The 20,438-nt window shown below is 43.9% G+C and overlaps 1 protein-coding gene across 3 annotated transcripts in view; it reads left to right on the forward strand.

Annotated features, from left to right (window-relative positions):
- Positions 1-20,438, forward strand: part of LOC110514631 (lysosomal cobalamin transport escort protein LMBD1) — a 229,113-nt gene that overhangs the window by 53,845 nt on the left and 154,830 nt on the right. For all 3 annotated transcript variants that reach the window (XM_090243358.1, XM_090243366.1, XM_090243364.1), the window contains 2 exons: positions 4,569-4,666; positions 6,667-6,734. In XM_090243358.1, coding sequence (XP_090099484.1) covers positions 4,569-4,666; positions 6,667-6,734 — 166 coding nt within the window. The remainder of the gene's footprint in view (positions 1-4,568; positions 4,667-6,666; positions 6,735-20,438) is intronic.

Consider the following 20,438-nt stretch of genomic DNA (forward strand, 5'->3'; position numbering starts at 1 on the left):
CCACTAGATAACACAACCAGGAAACGATAGAGGGATTTCCACTAGATAACACAACCAGGAAACGATAGAGGGATTTCCACTAGATAACACAACCAGGAAACGATAGAGGGATTTCCACTAGATAACACAACCAGGAAACGATAGAGGGATTTCCACTAGATAACACAACCAGGAAACGATAGAGGGATTTCCACTAGATAACACAACCAGGAAACGATAGAGGGATTTCCACTAGATAACACAACCAGGAAACGATAGAGGGATTTCCACTAGATAACACAACCAGGAAACGATAGAGGGATTTCCACTAGATAACACAACCAGGAAACGATAGAGGGATTTCCACTAGATAACACAACCAGGAAACGATAGAGGGATTTCCACTAGATAACACAACCAGGAAACGATAGAGGGATTTCCACTAGATAACACAACCAGGAAACGATAGAGGGATTTCCACTAGATAACACAACCAGGAAACGATAGAGGGATTTCCACTAGATAACACAACCAGGAAATGATAGAGGGATTTCCACTAGATAACACAACCAGGAAATGATAGAGGGATTTCCACTAGATAACACAACCAGGAAATGATAGAGGGATTTCCACTAGATAACACAACCAGGAAACGATAGAGGGATTTCCACTAGATAACACAACCAGGAAACGATAGAGGGATTTCCACTAGATAACACAACCAGGAAACGATAGAGGGATTTCCACTAGATAACACAACCAGGAAACGATAGAGGGATTTCCACTAGATAACACAACCAGGAAATGATAGAGGGATTTCCACTAGATAACACAACCAGGAAATGATAGAGGGATTTCCACTAGATAACACAACCAGGAAATGATAGAGGGATTTCCACTAGATAACACAACCAGGAAACGATAGAGGGATTTCCACTAGATAACACAACCAGGAAATGATAGAGGGATTTCCACTAGATAACACAACCAGGAAACGATAGAGGGATTTCCACTAGATAACACAACCAGGAAACGATAGAGGGATTTCCACTAGATAACACAACCACCTAGTCAAAACATCTTTCCCATTTCGAGGCCAATATCACAAACAATCAAATCAAATTGTATTTGTCACATGCACCAAATACAACAGGACCTTAACATGAACTGCTTACTTACAAGCCCTTAACCATCAATGCAGATTTAATAAAGTATTTACAAAATAAACTAATGTAAAGTAAATAATAAAATGGTAATACTTTTACTGAGTCAATGTACCTCAACAGGTATTCCAGGTAGCCATTTGATTAAGTGTTCAGCAGTCTTATGGCTTGGGGGTAGAAGCTGTTAAGGAGCCTTTTGGACCTAGACTTGGCGCTCCGGTACCGCTTCTGGTAATCTGTCTGGCCCCGCGGCCTTGTGAATGTTGACCTGTTTAAATGTCTTGCTCACATCTGCTACGGAGATCGTGATCACACATTCGTCCGGAGCAGCTGGTGCTCTCATGCATCCTTCAGTGTTGCTTGCCTCGAAGCGAGCATAAAAGGCAGTTAGATTTGATTTGATTTAGCCCGTCTTGTAGGCTTGCATCACTGGGCAGCTCGTGGCTGGGTTTCCCTTTGTAGTCCGTGATAGTTTACAAACCCTGCCACATATATACGTACAGTCACTGTGGGGATGACGTTGTTGATGCACTTTATGATGAAGCCGGTGGTATGAGATGGTATACACCTCAATGCCATTCATCCGGGATGAATCCCGGGAGATATTCCAGTCTGTTCTAGCAAAACGGTCCTGTAGCTTTGCAACCGCGTCATTTGACCACTTCTGTATTGAGCGAGTCACTGGTACTTCCTGCTTTACTTTAGCTTTTAAGCAGAAATCAGGAGGATATAATTCTGGTCAGATTTGCCAAATGGAGGGTGAGGGAGAGCTTTGTATGTGTCTCTGTGTGTGGAGAAAGGTCTATAGTTTTTTTTCTTCTTCTGGTTGCACATGTGACATGCTGGTAGAAATGAGGTAAAACGTATTTAAGTTTGCCTGCATTAAAGTCCCCGGCCACTAGGAGCGCCACTTCTGGATGAGCATTTAGCCACTTGCCTACGAATTCTCACAAGGCACCCTGATCTGCACCCCTGTATCTCCTTCTTTTCTTCATGCAAATGACGGGGATTTGGACCTTGTCCGGGAGCAACATTATATCCTTTGCGTCAGACTCATTAAAGGGAAAATCTTTGTCCAGTTCGAGGGGAGTAGTCGCTGTTCTGTTCAGAAACTCTTTTCGGGTCATGAAAGATGGTAGCATGAACATTATGTACCAAATAAGTTACAAACAATGCGAAAAAACACATTTTCACTGCACTGGTGCGTAAGTAATACTGTGAAACACTATCATACAACTATTACTGCAGATGTATTATAGACCTTTTCTGAAATCACAATGCAGCACCTTTAACAAGAACGCAAAGGGAATGTGAAAGATTTTGAGAGAGAGCGTTTTTATTCCCCTCACGGCCTGGAGACCGTCAGATACTTTCAGCAGCTGTTGTTAGCACATTAGATGTTGTTTTGCTGTGCCAACAACTTCTGGCCTCTGGAAGGGTCCTCTGCTATTTCACACATCTTTGTTGTACTCAGAACTTTGTGTTTATGTTTAGCTATGGAAACATTGAAGGGTGGTTTCCCGAACACAGATTCAGCCTGATCCTGGACTAAAAAGCATTTTTAATGGGGATTCTCCGTTGAGTGTGCTTTTTAGTTCAGGAGTAGTTTTAGGCCTAATCTGGGTCCAGGAAACTGCCCCTCCACTGAGCCCAACCGATCCCCTCAATGTTTTAATACCATTCCTTTGCCATGTTTTTCTCACATTTTCCCTTGGCATGAATGCTGTTGCTTTCATGGTGCTTTTGACTTCATGGTGACGTAAACTGTGGTCTCGAAAGATATACTTGTACACTGGGTTGTATAACTCCTCAGTCCTCCTCTTACAGCCTGTTGCAGTAATCGGATAATAACACAGCCTGTTGCAGTAATCGGATGATAACACAGCCTGTTGCAGTAATCGGATGATAACACAGCCTGTTGTAGTAATCGGATGATAACACCGCCTGTTGCAGTAATCGGATGATAACACAGCCTGTTGCAGTAATCGGATGATAACACAGCCTGTTGCAGTAATCGGATGATAACACAGCCTGTTGCAGTAATCGGATGATAACACAGCCTGTTGCAGTAATCGGATGATAGCACAGCCTGTTGCAGTAATCGGATGATAACACAGCCTGTTGCAGTAATCGGATGATAACAAAACCACACAACACAGATGGGAGATCTTCTAGGCCTATCTAATCATCATAAGGCATTAATTCAGTCAACAAGATTTAAAAAATGTAATAAAAATAAATTTGTTAATTAAGCAGAGACCACCACTTTATTTTTGACCCTCACGTTGGTCCCCAAAGCAACACTGCACTCTATCAAATGATTCTCAATTTGCATAACCTTCTGAAGAAAAATGATATGTAATGTTAATGTCAATTCTCCACATTTTGCCAATTCAAGTTAATTTAATTCACCCGCAAGATGACTCAAGAAACGTCTTAATATATACTAATATATGTTAATATATACAATTTTCGCAGAAGCTTTTATCCAAAGCAATTTATGGTCATGCGTGTATACATTATACGTATGGGTAGCCCTGGGAATCAAACCCACTATCCTTGTCAATGCAAGCTCCATGCTCTACCAACCCAGCCAGACAGGACCATGTGTATTCACCATGCTCTACCAGACAGGACCATGTGTATTCACCATGCTCTACCAGACAGGACCATGTGTTTTCACCATGCTCTACCAGACAGGACCATGTGTTTTCACCATGCTCTACCAGACAGGACCATGTGTATTCACCATGCTCTACCAGACAGGACCATGTGTATTCACCATGCTCTACCAGACAGGACCATGTGTTTTCACCATGCTCTACCAGACAGGACCATGTGTTTTCACCATGCTCTACCAGACAGGACCATGTGTTTTCACCATGCTCTACCAGACAGGACCATGTCTATTCACCATGCTCTACCAGACAGGACCATGTGTATTCACCATGCTCTACCAGACAGGACCTTGTGTATTCACCATGCTCTACCAGACAGGACCATGTGTATTCACCATGCTCTACCAGACAGGACCATGTGTATTCACCATGCTCTACCAGACAGGACCATGTGTATTCACCATGCTCTACCAGACAGGACCTTGTGTATTCACCATGCTCTACCAACCCATCCAGACAGGACCTTGTGTATTTGCATTACACAGTCATATGTGAGTCTTTGTAGATCACCCAGCGGACTGAGTTGTCAACCAACGGGAATTCAAAGCCATTAGATTTATGTTAAAAGTACTTTGAATTTAACAATTTTTTTTTTAATACAAATTCCATCAATTTCTTTACATTCATAACTTTTTGTTAAATCCAAACAGTTATCCACACTGTTTCAACATGATCAGTAGGAAAAACATATTTTTTTGTTTGATTAAAAGTGGAAATGAAGTTGATTCAACTCTCTCTCTCCCTACAGCACTGTACTCTCTCCTCCTGTTCTGTGTCTTCCTGTGGATCCCCTTTGTCTACTTCTATTATGAGGAGAAGGATGATGACAACATCAACAAGTGTTCAGTAAGACTGCTGCTACCTGTTCTCTTACTGTACTCTAGACACACACACACACACACACACACACACACACACACACACATTGACCTTGGCTATGAACAGCAGTCACTAGCTGTCTGTCTCTGGATTAAGGAAGGTAAACACTGTATTATTCCTTATTTTGGACTTAATCCCATCGGTCCCACATATCGTGAGAGATTGCATTCCTAATTTTTATTTATTTCACCTTTATTTAACCAGGTAGGCAAGTTGAGAACAAGTTCTCATTTACAATTGCGACCTGGCCAAGATAAAGCAAAGCAGTTCGACACATAATAATACAGTATAAACAAGTCTATATACGATGTGAGCAAATGAGGTGAGATAAGGGAGGTAAAGGCAAAAAAAGGCCATGGTGGCAAAGTAAATACAATATAGCAAGTAAAACACTGACCAACCAGAGGCTGAATGTAAACACATCACTCTCAATTAAGACACTCAGTCAATATTAATATATCACAATCCCCCAAAATAGATACAGAAGTGATACTTAAAGCTCTATGCTACAAATAAAGCGTACAGTATCCCTATAGAACTACATACTGTAGAAAGTGTATAGTATCCCTATAGAACTACATACTGTAGAAAGTGTATAGTATCCCTATAGAACTACATACTGTAGAAAGTGTATAGTATCCCTATAGAACTACATACTGTAGAAAAGCGTACAGTATCCCTATAGAACTACATACTGTAGAAAAGCGTACAGTATCCCTATAGAACTACATACTGTAGAAAGCGTACAGTATCCCTATAGAACTACATACTGTAGAAACGCATACAGTATCCCTATAGAACTACATACTGTAGAAAAGCATACAGTATCCCTATAGAACTACACTGTAGAAAGCGTACAATATCCCGATAGAACTACATACTGTAGAAAGTGTACAGTATCCCTATAGAACTACATACTGTAGAAAAGCATACAGTATCCTATAGAACTACATAATGTAGAAAAGCGTACAGTATCCCTATAGAACTACATACTGTAGAAAAGCGTACAGTATCCTATAGAACTACATACTGTAGAAAAGCGTACAGTATCCTATAGAACTACATACTGTAGAAAAGCATACAGTATCCCTATAGAACTACATACTGTAGAAAAGCGTACAGTATCCTATAGAACTACATACTGTAGAAAAGCATACAGTATCCTATAGAACTACATACTGTAGAAAGTGTACAGTATCCCTATAGAACTACATACTGTAGAAAAGCATACAGTATCCCTATAGAACTACATACTGTAGAAAGCGTACAGTATCCTATAGAACTACATACTGTAGAAAAGCATACAGTATCCCTATAGAAGTACATACTGTTGAAAAGCAAGAAGAAAAGGATATAGTTGAGACTTTACTGTCGACTCTTTATTATTACGTATACGTGGCCTCTGTTAAGTTAAGTGTAGAAAAAGCCAAAGCCCATAGGAATAGACCACCCCCCCTCTTCATCTTAAACTGAATATTGCTGAAATGTCATATATTGGTCTCCAAAGGACACGGTAGTGATTATATAGATTACATGCCACAGTGAGCTTCTTCCCTTTCCTCTGGGTTGGTTTGGAGCTGACAGAAGCACTTCCTCTCAAAGCCAAGGAGTTCTTTTGAATCATTACTTTCAAAGCACCCTTTAATAACAGCGCTGGGAGTAAGGTGTGTGTGTGTGTGTGTGTGTGTGTGTGTGTGTGTGTGTGACCACTCTGAGAGTCTTTGGCAGGTTGAACGGGACTCTGGATTCCACTTCACACTCCATTGTCCCCTCACTAAATGGAATATGGAATTAGTTAGCCAGCCACTCACCTCAAACGTACACACACACACACACACACACACACATACACACACACACACACACACACACACACACGCCCCCCCAACCAACCCGATTGAAGAATTAGATATGGTTACATTCCTGATTAATAATCACAGTATTAATAATTCTGTCTTTCATTACAGCAAGTGAAAAATGCTCTGAAATACACAATTGGATTCATCATCGTCTGTGCAGCACTGCTATTAATTGGGTAAGTACTATGAGACATTGCCACCCACCCTATTCCCTATTTAGTGCACAACATTTGACCAGGGCCTGCATAGCGATGTCTATAATAACAAGGAATAGTGTTCCATTTTGGACACAGCCATAGATGGTGGGGAGAGGTGTGTACAACGTGGCATTATAATCGCTTAATGAGCAAGGTGTTTTCCTCTTCAAGGAAATCAAAGTTGTTTAAACTGCCATCTGTTCAGCCATGAGCAGCCAGACATCACAGAAAAAAGTCCTCTTCCACCAGAGTAGTTGTGAAACTCCTGGGTTCTTCTACTGGTTCAGTCTAACTTCACAACTCTGGAGCTTTAGTCATGTTCCTGTCCCAAGATGCCCTCTGCTATAGTTACTGTCCCAAGATGCCCTCTGTTATAGTTACTGTCCCAAGATGTCCTCTGTTATAGTTACTGTCCCAAGATGCCCTCTGTTATAGTTACTGTCCCAAGATGCCCTCTGTTATAGTTACTGTCCCAAGATGCCCTCTGTTATAGTTACTGTCCCAAGATGCCCTCTGCTATAGTTACTGTCCCAAGATGCCCTCTGTTATAGTTACTGTCCCAAGATGCCCTCTGCTATAGTTACTGTCCCAAGATGCCCTCTGTTATAGTTACTGTCCCAAGATTTCCTCTGCTATAGTTACTGTCCCAAGATGCCCTCTGCTATAGATACTGTCCCAAGATGCCCTCTGTTATAGTTACTGTCCCAAGATGCCCTCTGCTATAGTTACTGTCCCAAGATGTCCTCTGTTATAGTTACTGTCCCAAGATGCCCTCTGTTATAGTTACTGTCCCTACATGCCCTCTGTTATAGTTACTGTCCCAAGATGTCCTCTGTTATAGTTACTGTCCCAAGATGCCCTCTGCTATAGTTACTGTCCCAAGATGCCCTCTGCTATAGTTACTGTCCCAAGATGTCCTCTACTATAGTTACTGTCCCAAGATGTCATCTGCTATAGTTACTGTCCCAAGATGCCCTCTGCTATAGTTAATGTCCCAAGATGCCCTCTGCTATAGTTATTGTCCCAAGATGCCCTCTGCTATAGATACTGACCCAAGATGTGCTCTGCTATAGTTACTGACCCAAGATGCCCTCTGCTATAGTTACTGTCCCAATATGTCCTCTGCTATAGTTACTGTCCCAAGATGTCATCTGCTATAGTTAATGTCCCAATATGCCCTCTGCTATAGATACTGACCCAAGATGTGCTCTGCTATAGTTACTGTCCCAAGATGCCCTCTGCTATAGTTACTGTCCCAAGATGCCCTCTGTTATAGTTACTGACCCAAGATGTGCTCTGCTATAGTTACTGACCCAAGATGCCCTCTGCTATAGTTATTGCCCCAATATGCTTAACCTTATGTGGAGGGACATCTGAGTTCCCAGCCCGCATCCCCAGCACCCAACCTCAGCTTCCAGCCCCATCCCGAGCACTCATCCCCAGCACCCAACCTCAGCTCCCAGCCCCATCCCGAGCACTTATCCCCAGCACCCAACCTCAGCTCCCATCCCCACCCCAGCACCCATCCTCAGCTCCCAGCCCCACCCCCAGCACCCATCCTCAGCTCCTATCCCCACCCCAGTACCCATCCTCAGCTCCCATCCCCACCCCAGCACCCATCCTCAGCTCCCATTCCCACCCCAGCACCCATCCTCAGCTCCCATCCCCACCACAGCACCCATCCTCAGCTCCCATCCCCACCCCAGCACCCATCCTCAGCTCCCATCCCCACCCCAGCACCCATCCTCAGCTCCCATCCCCACCCCAGTACCCATCCTCAGCTCCCATCCCCACCCCAGTACCCATCCTCAGCTCCCATCCCCACCCCAGCACCCATCCTCAGCTCCCATCCCCACCCAGCACCCATCCTCAGCTCCCATCCCCACCCCAGTACCCATCCTCAGCTCCCATCCCCACCCCAGTACCCATCCTCAGCTCCCATCCCCACCACAGCACCCATCCTCAGCTCCCATCCCCACCCCAGTACCCATCCTCAGCTCCCATCCCCACCACAGCACCCATCCTCAGCTCCCATCCCCACCACAGCACTCATCCTCAGCTCCCATCCCCACCCCAGCACCCATCCTCAGCTCCCATCCCCACCACAGCACCCATCCTCAGCTCCCATCCCCACCCCAGCACCCATCCTCAGGTCCCATCCCCACCCCAGCACCCATCCTCAGCTCCCATCCCCACCCCAGTACCCATCCTCAGCTCCCATCCCCACCCCAGCACCCATCCTCAGCTCCCATCCCCACCCCAGTACCCATCCTCAGCTCCCATCCCCACCCCCAGCACCCATCCTCAGCTCCCATCCCCACCCCAGTACCCATCCTCAGCTCCCATCCCCACCCCAGTACCCATCTTCAGCTCCCATCCCCACCCCAGTACCCATCCTCAGTTCCCATCCCCACCCCAGCACCCATCCTCAGCTCCCATCCCCACCCCAGTACCCATCCTCAGCTCCCATCCCCACCCCAGTACCCATCCTCAGCTCCCATCCCCACCCCAGTACCCATCCTTAGCTCCCATCCCCACCCCAGTACCCATCCTCAGCTCCCATCCCCACCCCAGCACCCATCCTCAGCTCCCATCCCCACCCCAGTACCCATCCTCAGCTCCCATCCCCACCACAGCACCCATCCTCAGCTCCCATCCCCACCCCAGCACCCATCCTCAGCTCCCATCCCCACCCCAGCACCCATCCTCAGCTCCCAGTCCCATCTCTAGACTTATTTAATCACTGTCTCAGATAAAGCCATTGTGAACTGTCCCTTTCGTGATTAAGTGTCTGAAAGATGACTTGATGCTTAAATCTATAGTGATACACAGTGGAAACCATGTCCCATTTAACCTCCAGTTTACTCTGTGTTGAACTGTGCCTGTGCAGCATAAACATAATGGATTTCCCCTAGCCACCAACACCACAGTAACATGCTTGCTGTTCAGGTCATGTAATGTAATGTAATGTTCATTCAACCATTAAATGGTACTCTGATCCTATAGAGGAGGCTGCCTGGATTGGACGGTGGGTGGATAGAAACGTGTCATCCTAAATGGTACCCTATTCCCTACATAGTGCACTACTTTTGACCAGAGCCCTATGGGCCTTAGACAACATGTTGAGACACAGCCTAGGACGAGCCCACATGGTCCATTTCAAGTTGGAAAGTTTGGACTCTTTGGGATTCTTTAGACAGAAGCAATTTAGTGTCTATTTTACCTTTTTGAACCGTCAGCCCTTTGTACCTCTTTGTACCGGGGGATTGTTGTTCAGGTCTCTTGATGTGAGGCGACATGATGGCTTTTATCCTGCTCTGCCTCTCCTCTGCTTTCCTTTCCACTCCACTCATCTCCGCTCCTCTCTGTGTGATGCCCTGTGGTACAGGGAGACATCAGGCCCCTGTTTGGGTGACTGTTCATTCAAGGGCTTTTCTGCTTGAACACAGTCTTTTGTTTGCAGCCTGTCGTGACTGGTCTAGAGGGCTAGGCATGACTCAAAACTCCTAAAAATAACTGTTGACCTTTCAGCTGCTGCTGATTCTTTAAACTTGGGCTTTTGAGGTGATTGTTCTTTTATAGGGTGGTCTACATTCAGCACGTTGTTTCTTAGTTGAATTGTTGATCCATAGACACAACATATTATACACTTTATTATTAGACATTATAAAGGCTCATACGTGCTTATAACAAGTTAAAAAGCATTATACTTGCAGGCTTCAATGAAAGTATTGCAAGTATTTATTTCTGAATCCAGCCTTGTTTTAAATGAGCTGTCATTATAGTAGGCCTAGGGTAAGGGTAGCCCACGGGGGGCTTGGGTTTTCAACACATCAAACGGGAAAACAGGCCATTGTTACAGGCAAATAACTTGTGTATACGAGGTTCACCGGTGTATTCCCAGAAGTTCTTCTCTCCTTTCATGATGCTCTTCATGATGGCATGGACACATGGAGGGGTTTTTGCACATGTCTTAAACAGGAGCTGCATGGCTAAGATAATGTAGGCCTATCTACACTACATAGATAACATACATATTTTGTATATATTTTTATTTGACCTTTTTTAAAACTGTTTATTCAGTTTTACACACAAGACAACACGAAACAATATAAATAATATACTCAACTAGAATTTTTTTTAAAATAAAATAAAATGAGCTTTAAAGATACCGTACTTTAGACGAGTTAAACACACCGGGCAGAAGGCTACAAAGGTTAAAGGGCAATCTGTAGTACAGGGAGAGAGCAAACACCTCCCTATTGTTCTTGTAAACAGTCAAGGGATAGGGGTGGAGAAATGCAACCACTCACAGACAGTCATGGCCACAGACCGACCATCCACTGGACCCAAAATAAAGTTTACCTTGCTTTAACATTTTATTTGTATTTTTATGTAAGCGTGAACAAAATGTTTTTAAAAAACTCGGCAAAACAAGCTCACATTTTAGTCTCTGACCGGGCAAGATGAGCAAGGCCTCCGCAGGTCACAATCAATAAGCACATCATCAACCTTAATTACCCCCCCCCCCCCCCCAAAAAAAACCCCCACAAAGAAATGTTCATTCAACCCTTAAGTCACAGGGGAGTCAAATACAGACTTATTTTAGTTTTAATATGAATGCCATCAGAGGATGGACTGTTTGAAGTAAGACCGGAATGGAGCCCAAGCCTCATAAAACAGTTTGGGTGTATTGAATTTTTTCTAGTTTCAGAGAGCACAACACATCTCTAACCCAATATTTATAAGATGGGGGAGCATCTTCCAGTTCTGTATTATTAGCCGTCTAGCTAAAAGAGTTGTAAAGCAACAGTGTTCAACTGGATTCTTGACAGGGGGGTACCTATGGGCAGTACTCCACATCTAGAAGAGTGTCATATAGAGTGCTCAAAAAAATAAAGGCAACACTTAAACAACACAATGTAACTCCAAGTCAATCACACCTCTGTGAAATCAAACTGTCCACTTAGGAAGCAACACTGATTGACAATAAATTGCACATGCTGTTGTGCAAGTGGAATAGACAATAGGTGGAAATGATAGGCAATTAGCAAGACACCCCCAATAAAGGAGTGGTTCTGCAGGTGGTGACCACAGACCACTTCTCAGTTCCTATGCTTCCTGGCTGATGTTTTGGTCACTTTTGAATGCTGGCGGTGCTTTCACTCTAGTGGTAGCATGAGACGGAGTCTACAACCCACACAAGTGGCTCAGGTAGTGCAGCTCATCCAGGATGGCACATCAATGCGAGCTGTGGCAAGAAGATTTGCTGTGTCTGTCAGCGTAGTGTCCAGACCATGGAGGCGCTACCAGGAGACAGGCCAGTAGATCAGGAGACGTGGAGGAGGCCGTAGGAGGGCAACAACCCAGCAGCAGGACCGCTACCTCCGCCTACCTCCTGTGCAAGGAGGAGCAGGAGGAGCACTGCCAGAGCCCTGCAAAATGACCTCCAGTAGGCCACACATGTGTACGTGTCTGCTCAAACGGTCAGAAACAGACTCCATGAGGGTGGTATGAGGGCCCGACGTCCACAGGTGGGGGTTGTGCTTACAGCCCAACACCGTGCAGGACGTTTGGCATTTGCCAGAGAACACCAAGATTGGCAAATTCGCCACTGGCGCCCTGTGCTCTTCACAGATGAAAGCAGGTTCACACTGAGCACATGTGACAGACGTGACAGAGTCTGGAGACGCCGTGGAGAACGTTCTGCTGCCTGTAACATCCTCCAGCGTGACCAGTTTGGCAGTGGGTCAGTCATGGTGTGGGATGGCATTTCTTTGGGGGGCCGCACAGCCCTCCATGTGCTCGCCAGAGGTAGCCTGACTGCCATTAGGTACCGAGATGAGATCCTCAGACCCCTTGTGAGACCTTATGCTGGTGCTGTTCGCCCTGGGTTCCTCCTAATGCAAGACAATGCTAGACCTCATGTGGCTGGAGTGTGTCAGCAGTTCCTGCAAGAGGAAGGCATTGATGCTATGGACTGGCCCGCCCGTTCCCCAGACCTGAATCCAATTGAGCACATCTGTGACATCATGTCTCGCTCCATCCACTCCATCCATTGCACCACAGACTGTCCAGGAGTTGGTGGATGCTTTAGTCCAGGTTTGCGAGGAGATCCCTCCGGAGACCATCCGCAACCTCATCAGGAGCATGCCCAGGCGTTGTAGGGAGGTCATACAGGCACGTGGAGGCCACACACACTACTGAGCCTCATTTTGACTTGTTTTAAGGACATTACATCAAAGTTGGATCAGCCTGTAGTGTGGTTTTCCACTTTAATTTTGAGTGTGACTCCAAATCCAGACCTCCATGGGTTGATAAATTTGATTTCCATTGATAATTTTTGTGTGATTTTGTTGTCAGCATTTTCAACTATGTAAAGGAAAAAGTATTTAATAAGAATATTTCATTCATTCAGATCTAGGATGTGATATTTTAGTGTTCCCTTTTTATTTTTTTGAGCAGTGTATATATATCAGAGAAGCATTTAAATATTAATTCCCAGAAACCTGACACGTTATGACAGCCCCAAAAGAGCTAAACGAGGATGAATGCACCCTGTGCAGCAACAGATTCCCAGGGGTTTTCCCCAAGTTCCTCCCCCAAATCCTTTTCCCATTGAGTCTTTAAAGGCACCAAAGAAGGGTTCTGTAAGTCAATGATTGCAAATACATCTGAAATTGCTCCCCTAGGAATCTTGTTCAGCTCAAAGATGCTCTCTATAGCTGTATTCGCAGGCCTATGGGGAAATTCAGGTGTGTTAGCTCTGACAAAGTTCCGAGTCTGGAGATAGCGGAAAAAGTGGGATTGGGGGAGGTTGAACTTTTCCTGTAGCTGAGCAAAAGAGGCAAATGTATCATCAAATAATAATTGGGCTAGTGAGGAGAGGCCTAGTGAGTGCCAGATGGCAAAAAGCCCCATCATTCAAAGATGGAGGAAATAAAATGTTCTGTTTGGGCCTGATAGAGAAAAGCCTCGGAGGCTAAAGGCTAAACGGAACTGATTCCAAATTTTAAGAGACTGCTTTACATTTGGGTTGACACACCTTTTGCCTAGGGACACTGGGAGAGATGAGCACAACACAGAAGAAAGTGCAGCATGTTTACACGATTCAGACTTCAACTGGACCCAGAGTGGTCTAGGGCCAGTAGGATCAGCTTGTAGCCAGTACAAAAAGGTTTCTGAAATTTGCAGCCCAATAGTATGTCTGGAAATTTAGTAGAGCTAAACTACCTTAGGCTTCTGTGAATGCTTTCTACCAATCCGTTGTACCTTGCCATCCCAAATAAAATACATTAATGTTTGATCCAGTGAATTAAATAAAAGATTTTGGAACAAAAATGGGTAAACATGGAAATAAATATAAAAATTTGGGCAACACATTTATTTTAATGACATTAATCTTTCCGATAAGAGAAAGAGGTAGCGAATTCCAAAAAGTAAAAGATTGTTTCAAACTCTCTGCTAGAGCAACAAAGTTTTCCTGAAACAAATTTGAATATTTCCTTGTCACTTTTACTCCCAAGTAAGTGAATTGATCCCGGACAATCCTAAACTGAAAACTTGTAAAAGAGCACTTTAAAGCAGCCTTATTTACAGGAAAAAGCTCACTCTTGCCTAGATTCAGCTTGTACCCTGAGATTGATCCAAACTGTTTAAGAACAGATAAGGCACGTGGCAATGAGGTATCAGGGTTGGAGATAAACAAAAGGAGGTCGTCAGCATATAGCGAGACTTTCTGCTCCCAGCCCGCCCTGATTATACCTTGAATGGCATCATTAGAGCGTAGTGCAATGGCGAGAGGCTCGATTGCCAAAGCAAACAACAACGGGGAGAGTGGACAACCCTGTCTGGATCCGCGGTGCAAGGGCAAATAGTCAGAGGACAAGTTATTAGTTCGTACCGAAGCCATGGGGGAAAAATAAAGAATCTTTATCCACACAATGAATTTGAGGCCAAAGCCAAATCTATAAAGGGCAGCTGTTAGGTAGTCCCACTCAACGCGGTCAACAGCTTTTTCCGCATCAAGTGAGACCACCACCTCCGGGTCCCCCGACGCTGGGGAGTACAGTATATTCATAAGGCGTCTAATATTGAAAAACAAATGCCTATTTCTCACAAAGCCAGTCTGGTCAGAGTGTATTACTTGTTGCAGCGAGCCTTCCATACGGATGGCTAAAAGCTTGGCTATGATTTTGTAATCACAGTTTAAAAGCGAGATTGGGCTATAGGCTCCACATTCCAGGGGGTCTTTGTTTTTCTTTAATAGTAATGAAATTGAAACCTGATAAAGACTAGGCGGTAGCTTTGAGGTATTAAGGCACTCTGCATATAATCGAGACCAGAATGGGCAAAGCAGACCAGAAAACTTCCTGTAAAATTTGGTTGGAAAACCGTCCGGACCGGACCTGGTGATTTACCACTTTTCATTGCGGACACTGCTGTTGCAATCTCCTCAGGTGTAAATTCTTCTTCTAGACAGTCATGGGAGTCTGTATCAATTGAAGGCATATTCATGCCATTGAAGACTGAATCAATCAGCAAAGGCTCTTGAGGAGATTCAGAGGTGTATAGCGCAGACTAAAATGTATTTATAACTGTGGGTCCTTATTATGAGGGATTAAACGTGATGCCTCACATTTACGGATCTGATGTGCAGGGAGTTTACTGGCCTTGTCGCCTTGTTCATACACTCTGTACCGAGCTCGCAAGAGTAACTGTTCAGCTTGGTAGAAAGCTCATCAAATTCAGATTGGAGTAGTTGGCGCTCTTTATGCAGATCAGAGGAAGGATGCGTAGCATACCTCTCATCCAATGTGGCTATGGATTCGCTCAGGTCCCGAAGTCACTGAGAGCGAACTTTGTTTTGGTTGGTTGTATATTAAATATTTGGCCACGTAGGTATGCTTTGAGAGACTCCCATATGGTAGAGCAGGCGCTGGCGTTGAAATAGTGTGCTAGGAATAAGGTGATTTCAGTAGAAATGAAATTGACAAACTCCTTATCTGAGAGTAAAATGGGGAAAAGACGCCATTCATAACACCTAGGAGGTCGCTGGGGAAACTCTAGTTCAAGCACTAATGGTGAATGGTCAGAAATAACAATACTCTCGTAAGTACACTGCCGAAGGTTAGGCAGAAGTTTTTTGTCCAAAAAGAAGTAATCAATCCGGGAGTATGTTTGATGAACATGAGAATAAAAGGAATACTGTCTATCTGTAGGGTGTAGGAAACGCTAGGCCTCAAACATAGCATATTTCAGAAGAAAGGATTGAATAAGTAGGGCACATTTAGATGGGCCTGTATTTGTTTGTGAGGACTTGTCCAGAACTGGGAACATTGTACAGTTGAAATCCCCCCCTAAAATCAACAAATGAAAATCTAAATTGGGTATAGCAGATAAAAAGGAAGAAATGAAACTTGTGCCATCCCAATTGGGAGCATAAACACTAGCCCTCACAAGAGGGGTAGAAACTAGTTTACCGGTTACTATGACGTTTTGTCCCTTAGGATCAGCAATAACCTCAGAAGCTACAAAGGGAGTAGATTTATCGACCAAAATGGCAGCACCTTTTGATTTACTATGAAAGTTCGAGTGGAACACTTGACCTACCCAGTCCCTACTCATCCTAAAATGCTCACCAGTCCTCAAATGAGTCTCTTGTAGAACTGCAAAATTTGTATTCAAACCTTTTTAAGTGTGTCAACACCCTCTTACGCTTCACAGGGTTGTTAACCCCTTTGATGTTCCACGAAATGCACTTGATCATATTATTTTGGCCACCCTGGGCACTCCCGTTATACAACCCTGTCATTAGAGTATAGATCACAAAAGCAATGAGTACCCCAAAAACCCCAGAATAAATTGTCTCAGAGTAATAATGTACAGTGTAAGATATTTGGAAAAAGTACAGAAAAAAACCCTAAAAAGACAATGACAACATTAGAACTGAACAATTCAACCTCCTTCCTCCCCCAAACGACCTCCCCCATCCCAGACAGTACCTCCCCAAACGAGGTACAAACCTAAATAGAACGTGTTCTCTTCACACAGTATGTCTATGAGAGTGCGGTGTTAAACCTAAACCCACAGTCCCGCTCTTTAAAGTTGCGTTTTGTGTTAGTGGATCAAGCAGCAAAAAGAGAGAGAAATAAAAGTGAATCCCTTGTGCAAACGAAATTACAAAAGCACCACTTGTAGATGTATATAATTATTTTCCCAGTCTTATAACAGACAATCAAAAAATAATAATAATTGTCTAGTTTGACGCTAAGACAATTTACAGCCAAGACCAAAAAACTATGTGCGTTGAACGTTTGCTGGGCATAAATGACGTTCAAAACCTTTAAAATTGAACTGGAGACCCCCAAAACGTGTAGTCTCAGACCATTTACTGTTTACTGGGTCGGTACAAACGGATGCAGTAAACAAATAACCTGAAATATTTTGAGTCACTGAGACACTATGTCAACAAACTGAATAGGTGAACGAGACAGCCTAGAAACAAAGGAGTTAAGTAAAACCTTAATACAATGAAATTAAAATGACTGAATGCTTGTAAGGCAAGCACTCTAGATGATCAAAACATTAGATCACATCAAATAATCCTGATGCCAACTCGCCAACTCCCCAAATATACAAGACTAGTATGTTTATAACTAAACATAATTGTACCACAGGTGGGCTACTTGCTATCCACAGTTCGCAAGCAACAGTTGCTGATCTATGAGCAAGTTCTAGACTTCTTGATGTGACGTTGAATGTGAGCCATAGCCTCATCCGGAGACTCAAATGTGTGGTCTTTACCATCATGAGATAGCCATAAACGGCCAGGAATCGCAGTCCATACTTCACACCTGGATGGTGTAGTAGTAGTCATTTTGCCTGCCCGAAAGCTGTGCTCTGCTTGGAAATAGTGGGGGAGTAGTCCTGGTAGATGGAGAAGCTCTGTCGTTGAAAGCTCAGAGTGGTATTGCCGGCTCATCGGAGAATCTCCATCTTCTCATGGAAAAAGTGCACTCGAAGAATTATGTTACATGGCCTCTCACCATCCCGGGGCTTTGGGCGCAGAGACCGGTGGGCACGATCAATCAGGGGCTTCTCATCCAAGGCAAGAACATCCTTCAGCAGCCCAGAAAATAAATCCGTGGCGCGAGGCATTTCCGCTGATTCTGGGACTGATACCAGTCTCAGGTAATTGAGGCGAGAGAATCCCTCTAAACTCACACAACTCTCCTGCACCTTTTTCAAATCCACAGCCAGGTGTTTGACGTCAGCTTCCAGGGAGGTGGTTAAGTCAGAGACATTGGTAGCGGAGGTCTCCAGTGCTGCACTCATTGTATTGTGCGACACTGTTGTTGTTTTGAGTGGTGTGATTGCTGGCACCGTCTCGTTCCGCAGGATGGTTAGATCTGCTTTTAAAGTATAAGAAACCTCCTGTATTTGTGCCTCAATCGTAGCAACTACCTCCGTTTTCATTCCAACTATCTCAGAGCGTAGTAGTTTGATGGCCACGAGAATGTTCATTTCAGCGCCGTCAGGCCAAGCCGCACCCCCAGGTTAAGTGTGAGACCCCGGACCCTCAGACTCAGGAGAGGGCGGTGATGAGAGTGGGTCTTGTGGGCCGGGTTTTCTCAAAGTCATGTTTTTGGCCTTATTTTCCGTCGACATTCGAAAGCAAAGTAGTCTTGGTTTTTACGGAAAGGGATCACCAAACTAATATTTGAAAATAAATACGGTTCTGCTGCAGAATTCACATAAACTTTAAGAATACTGCTGGAGCAAACGGAAAACACGTCAGTCACACATGGCGTCCCTCCAACCTCCCTACCTTTTATTTGACAAGGCAATTCAGTTAAGAACTCATTTTTATTTACAATGACGGCCTACCAAAAGGCAAATGGCCTCCTGCAGGGACAGGGGCTGGGATAAAAAAATGTATAGGACAAAACACACATCAAGACAAGAGAGACAACACTACATAACGAGAGACCTAAGACAACAGCATAGCATGACAGCAACACATAACAACACAGCATGTCAGCAACTCATGACAACACAGCATGGTAGCAACACAACATGACAAAAACATGGCAGCAGCACAACATGGTAGCAACACAAAACATGGTACAAACATTATTGAACACAGATAACAGCACAAAGGCAAGAAGGTAGAGACAACAATGCATCACACGAAGCAGCCACAAGTGTCAGTAAGAGTGTCCATGATTGAGTCTTTGAATTAAGAGATGGAGATAAAACTGTTCAGTTTGAGTGTTTTTTTTGCAGCTCGTTCCAGTCGCTAGCTGCAGCGAACTGAAAAGAGGAGCGACCCAGGGAGGCGTGTGCTTTGGGGACGTTTAACAGAATGTGACTGGCAGAACGGTGTTGTATGTGGAGGATGAGGGCTGCAGTAGATATCTCAGATAGGGGGGAGTGAGGCCTAAGAGGGTTTTATAAATAAGCATCAACCAGTGGGTCTTGCGACGGGTTTACAGAGATGACCAGTTTACAGAGGAGTATAGAGTGCAGTGATGTGTCCTATAAGGAGCATTGGTGGCAAATCTGATGGCCAAATGGTAAAGAACATCTAGCCACTCGAGGACACCCTTACCTGCTGATCTATAAATTATGTCTCCATAATCTAGCATGGGTAGGATGGTTATCTGAATCAGGGTTAGTTTGGCAGCAGGGGTGAAAGAGGAGTGATTACGATAGAGGAAACTAAGTCATTCCATTACTGTTGCACATTACTGTTGTTCCACATTAGGCTAATTTACACATTACTGTTGTTACACATTGGTCTTATCTACACATTACTGTTGTTCCACATTGGTTTTATCTACACATTACTGTTGTTCCACATTAGGCTAATCTACATATTACTGTTGTTCCACATTAGGCTAATCTACATATTACTGTTGTTCCACATTAGGCTAATCTACATATTACTGTTGTTCCACATTAGGCTAATCTACATATTACTGTTGTTCCACATTAGTCTACTCTACACATTACTGTTGTTCCACATTAGTGTTGTTCCATGTTCATATTGGCAGTGTGCATCATGGCTAGATAGGCTGTGTTTCTGCTGTCAAAATTCATGCCATAACCAACCACGTTACCACTAAAACCAGGATGGTGAATCATTCTAATACATTTGACTTTATTAAATTAAACAAGCATTATTTTTTTTCAACAACAATAAATACATGTAAAATGTAATGATGTTAGAAAATGTCCAGGATAGAGATGACCTGCCACTGGCATTAAACACAACATGTGTTTCAAATCAAACTCTGTAGACTTTACCGTCAAATGCTTGCTTACAAGCCCTTAACCAACAGTGCAGTTCAAGAAGAGTTAAGAAAATATGTAACAAGTAGACTAAAATAAAAAGTAATAATTAAAAGTAACACAATAAGAATGACAATAACGAGGCTATAAACAGGGGGCACCGGTACCGAGTCAGTGTGTGGGGGTACAGGTTAGTTGAGGTAATTTGTACATGTAGGTGGGGGTGAAGTGACTATGCATAGATAATCAACAGTGAGTAGCAGCAGTGTACAAAAAGAGAGAGGGGGGGGTGTAGTGATTTTATTAATTGTTCAGCAGTAGAAGATGTTCAGGAGCCTTTTGGTCCTAGAATTGGCACTCCGGTACTGCTTGCCGTGCGGTAGCAGA

This window comes from Oncorhynchus mykiss, chromosome 1 (genome assembly GCF_057628025.1).
Source record: "Oncorhynchus mykiss isolate SJ-2025 chromosome 1, ASM5762802v1, whole genome shotgun sequence".
In the NCBI taxonomy this organism is placed as follows: domain Eukaryota; kingdom Metazoa; phylum Chordata; class Actinopteri; order Salmoniformes; family Salmonidae; genus Oncorhynchus; species Oncorhynchus mykiss.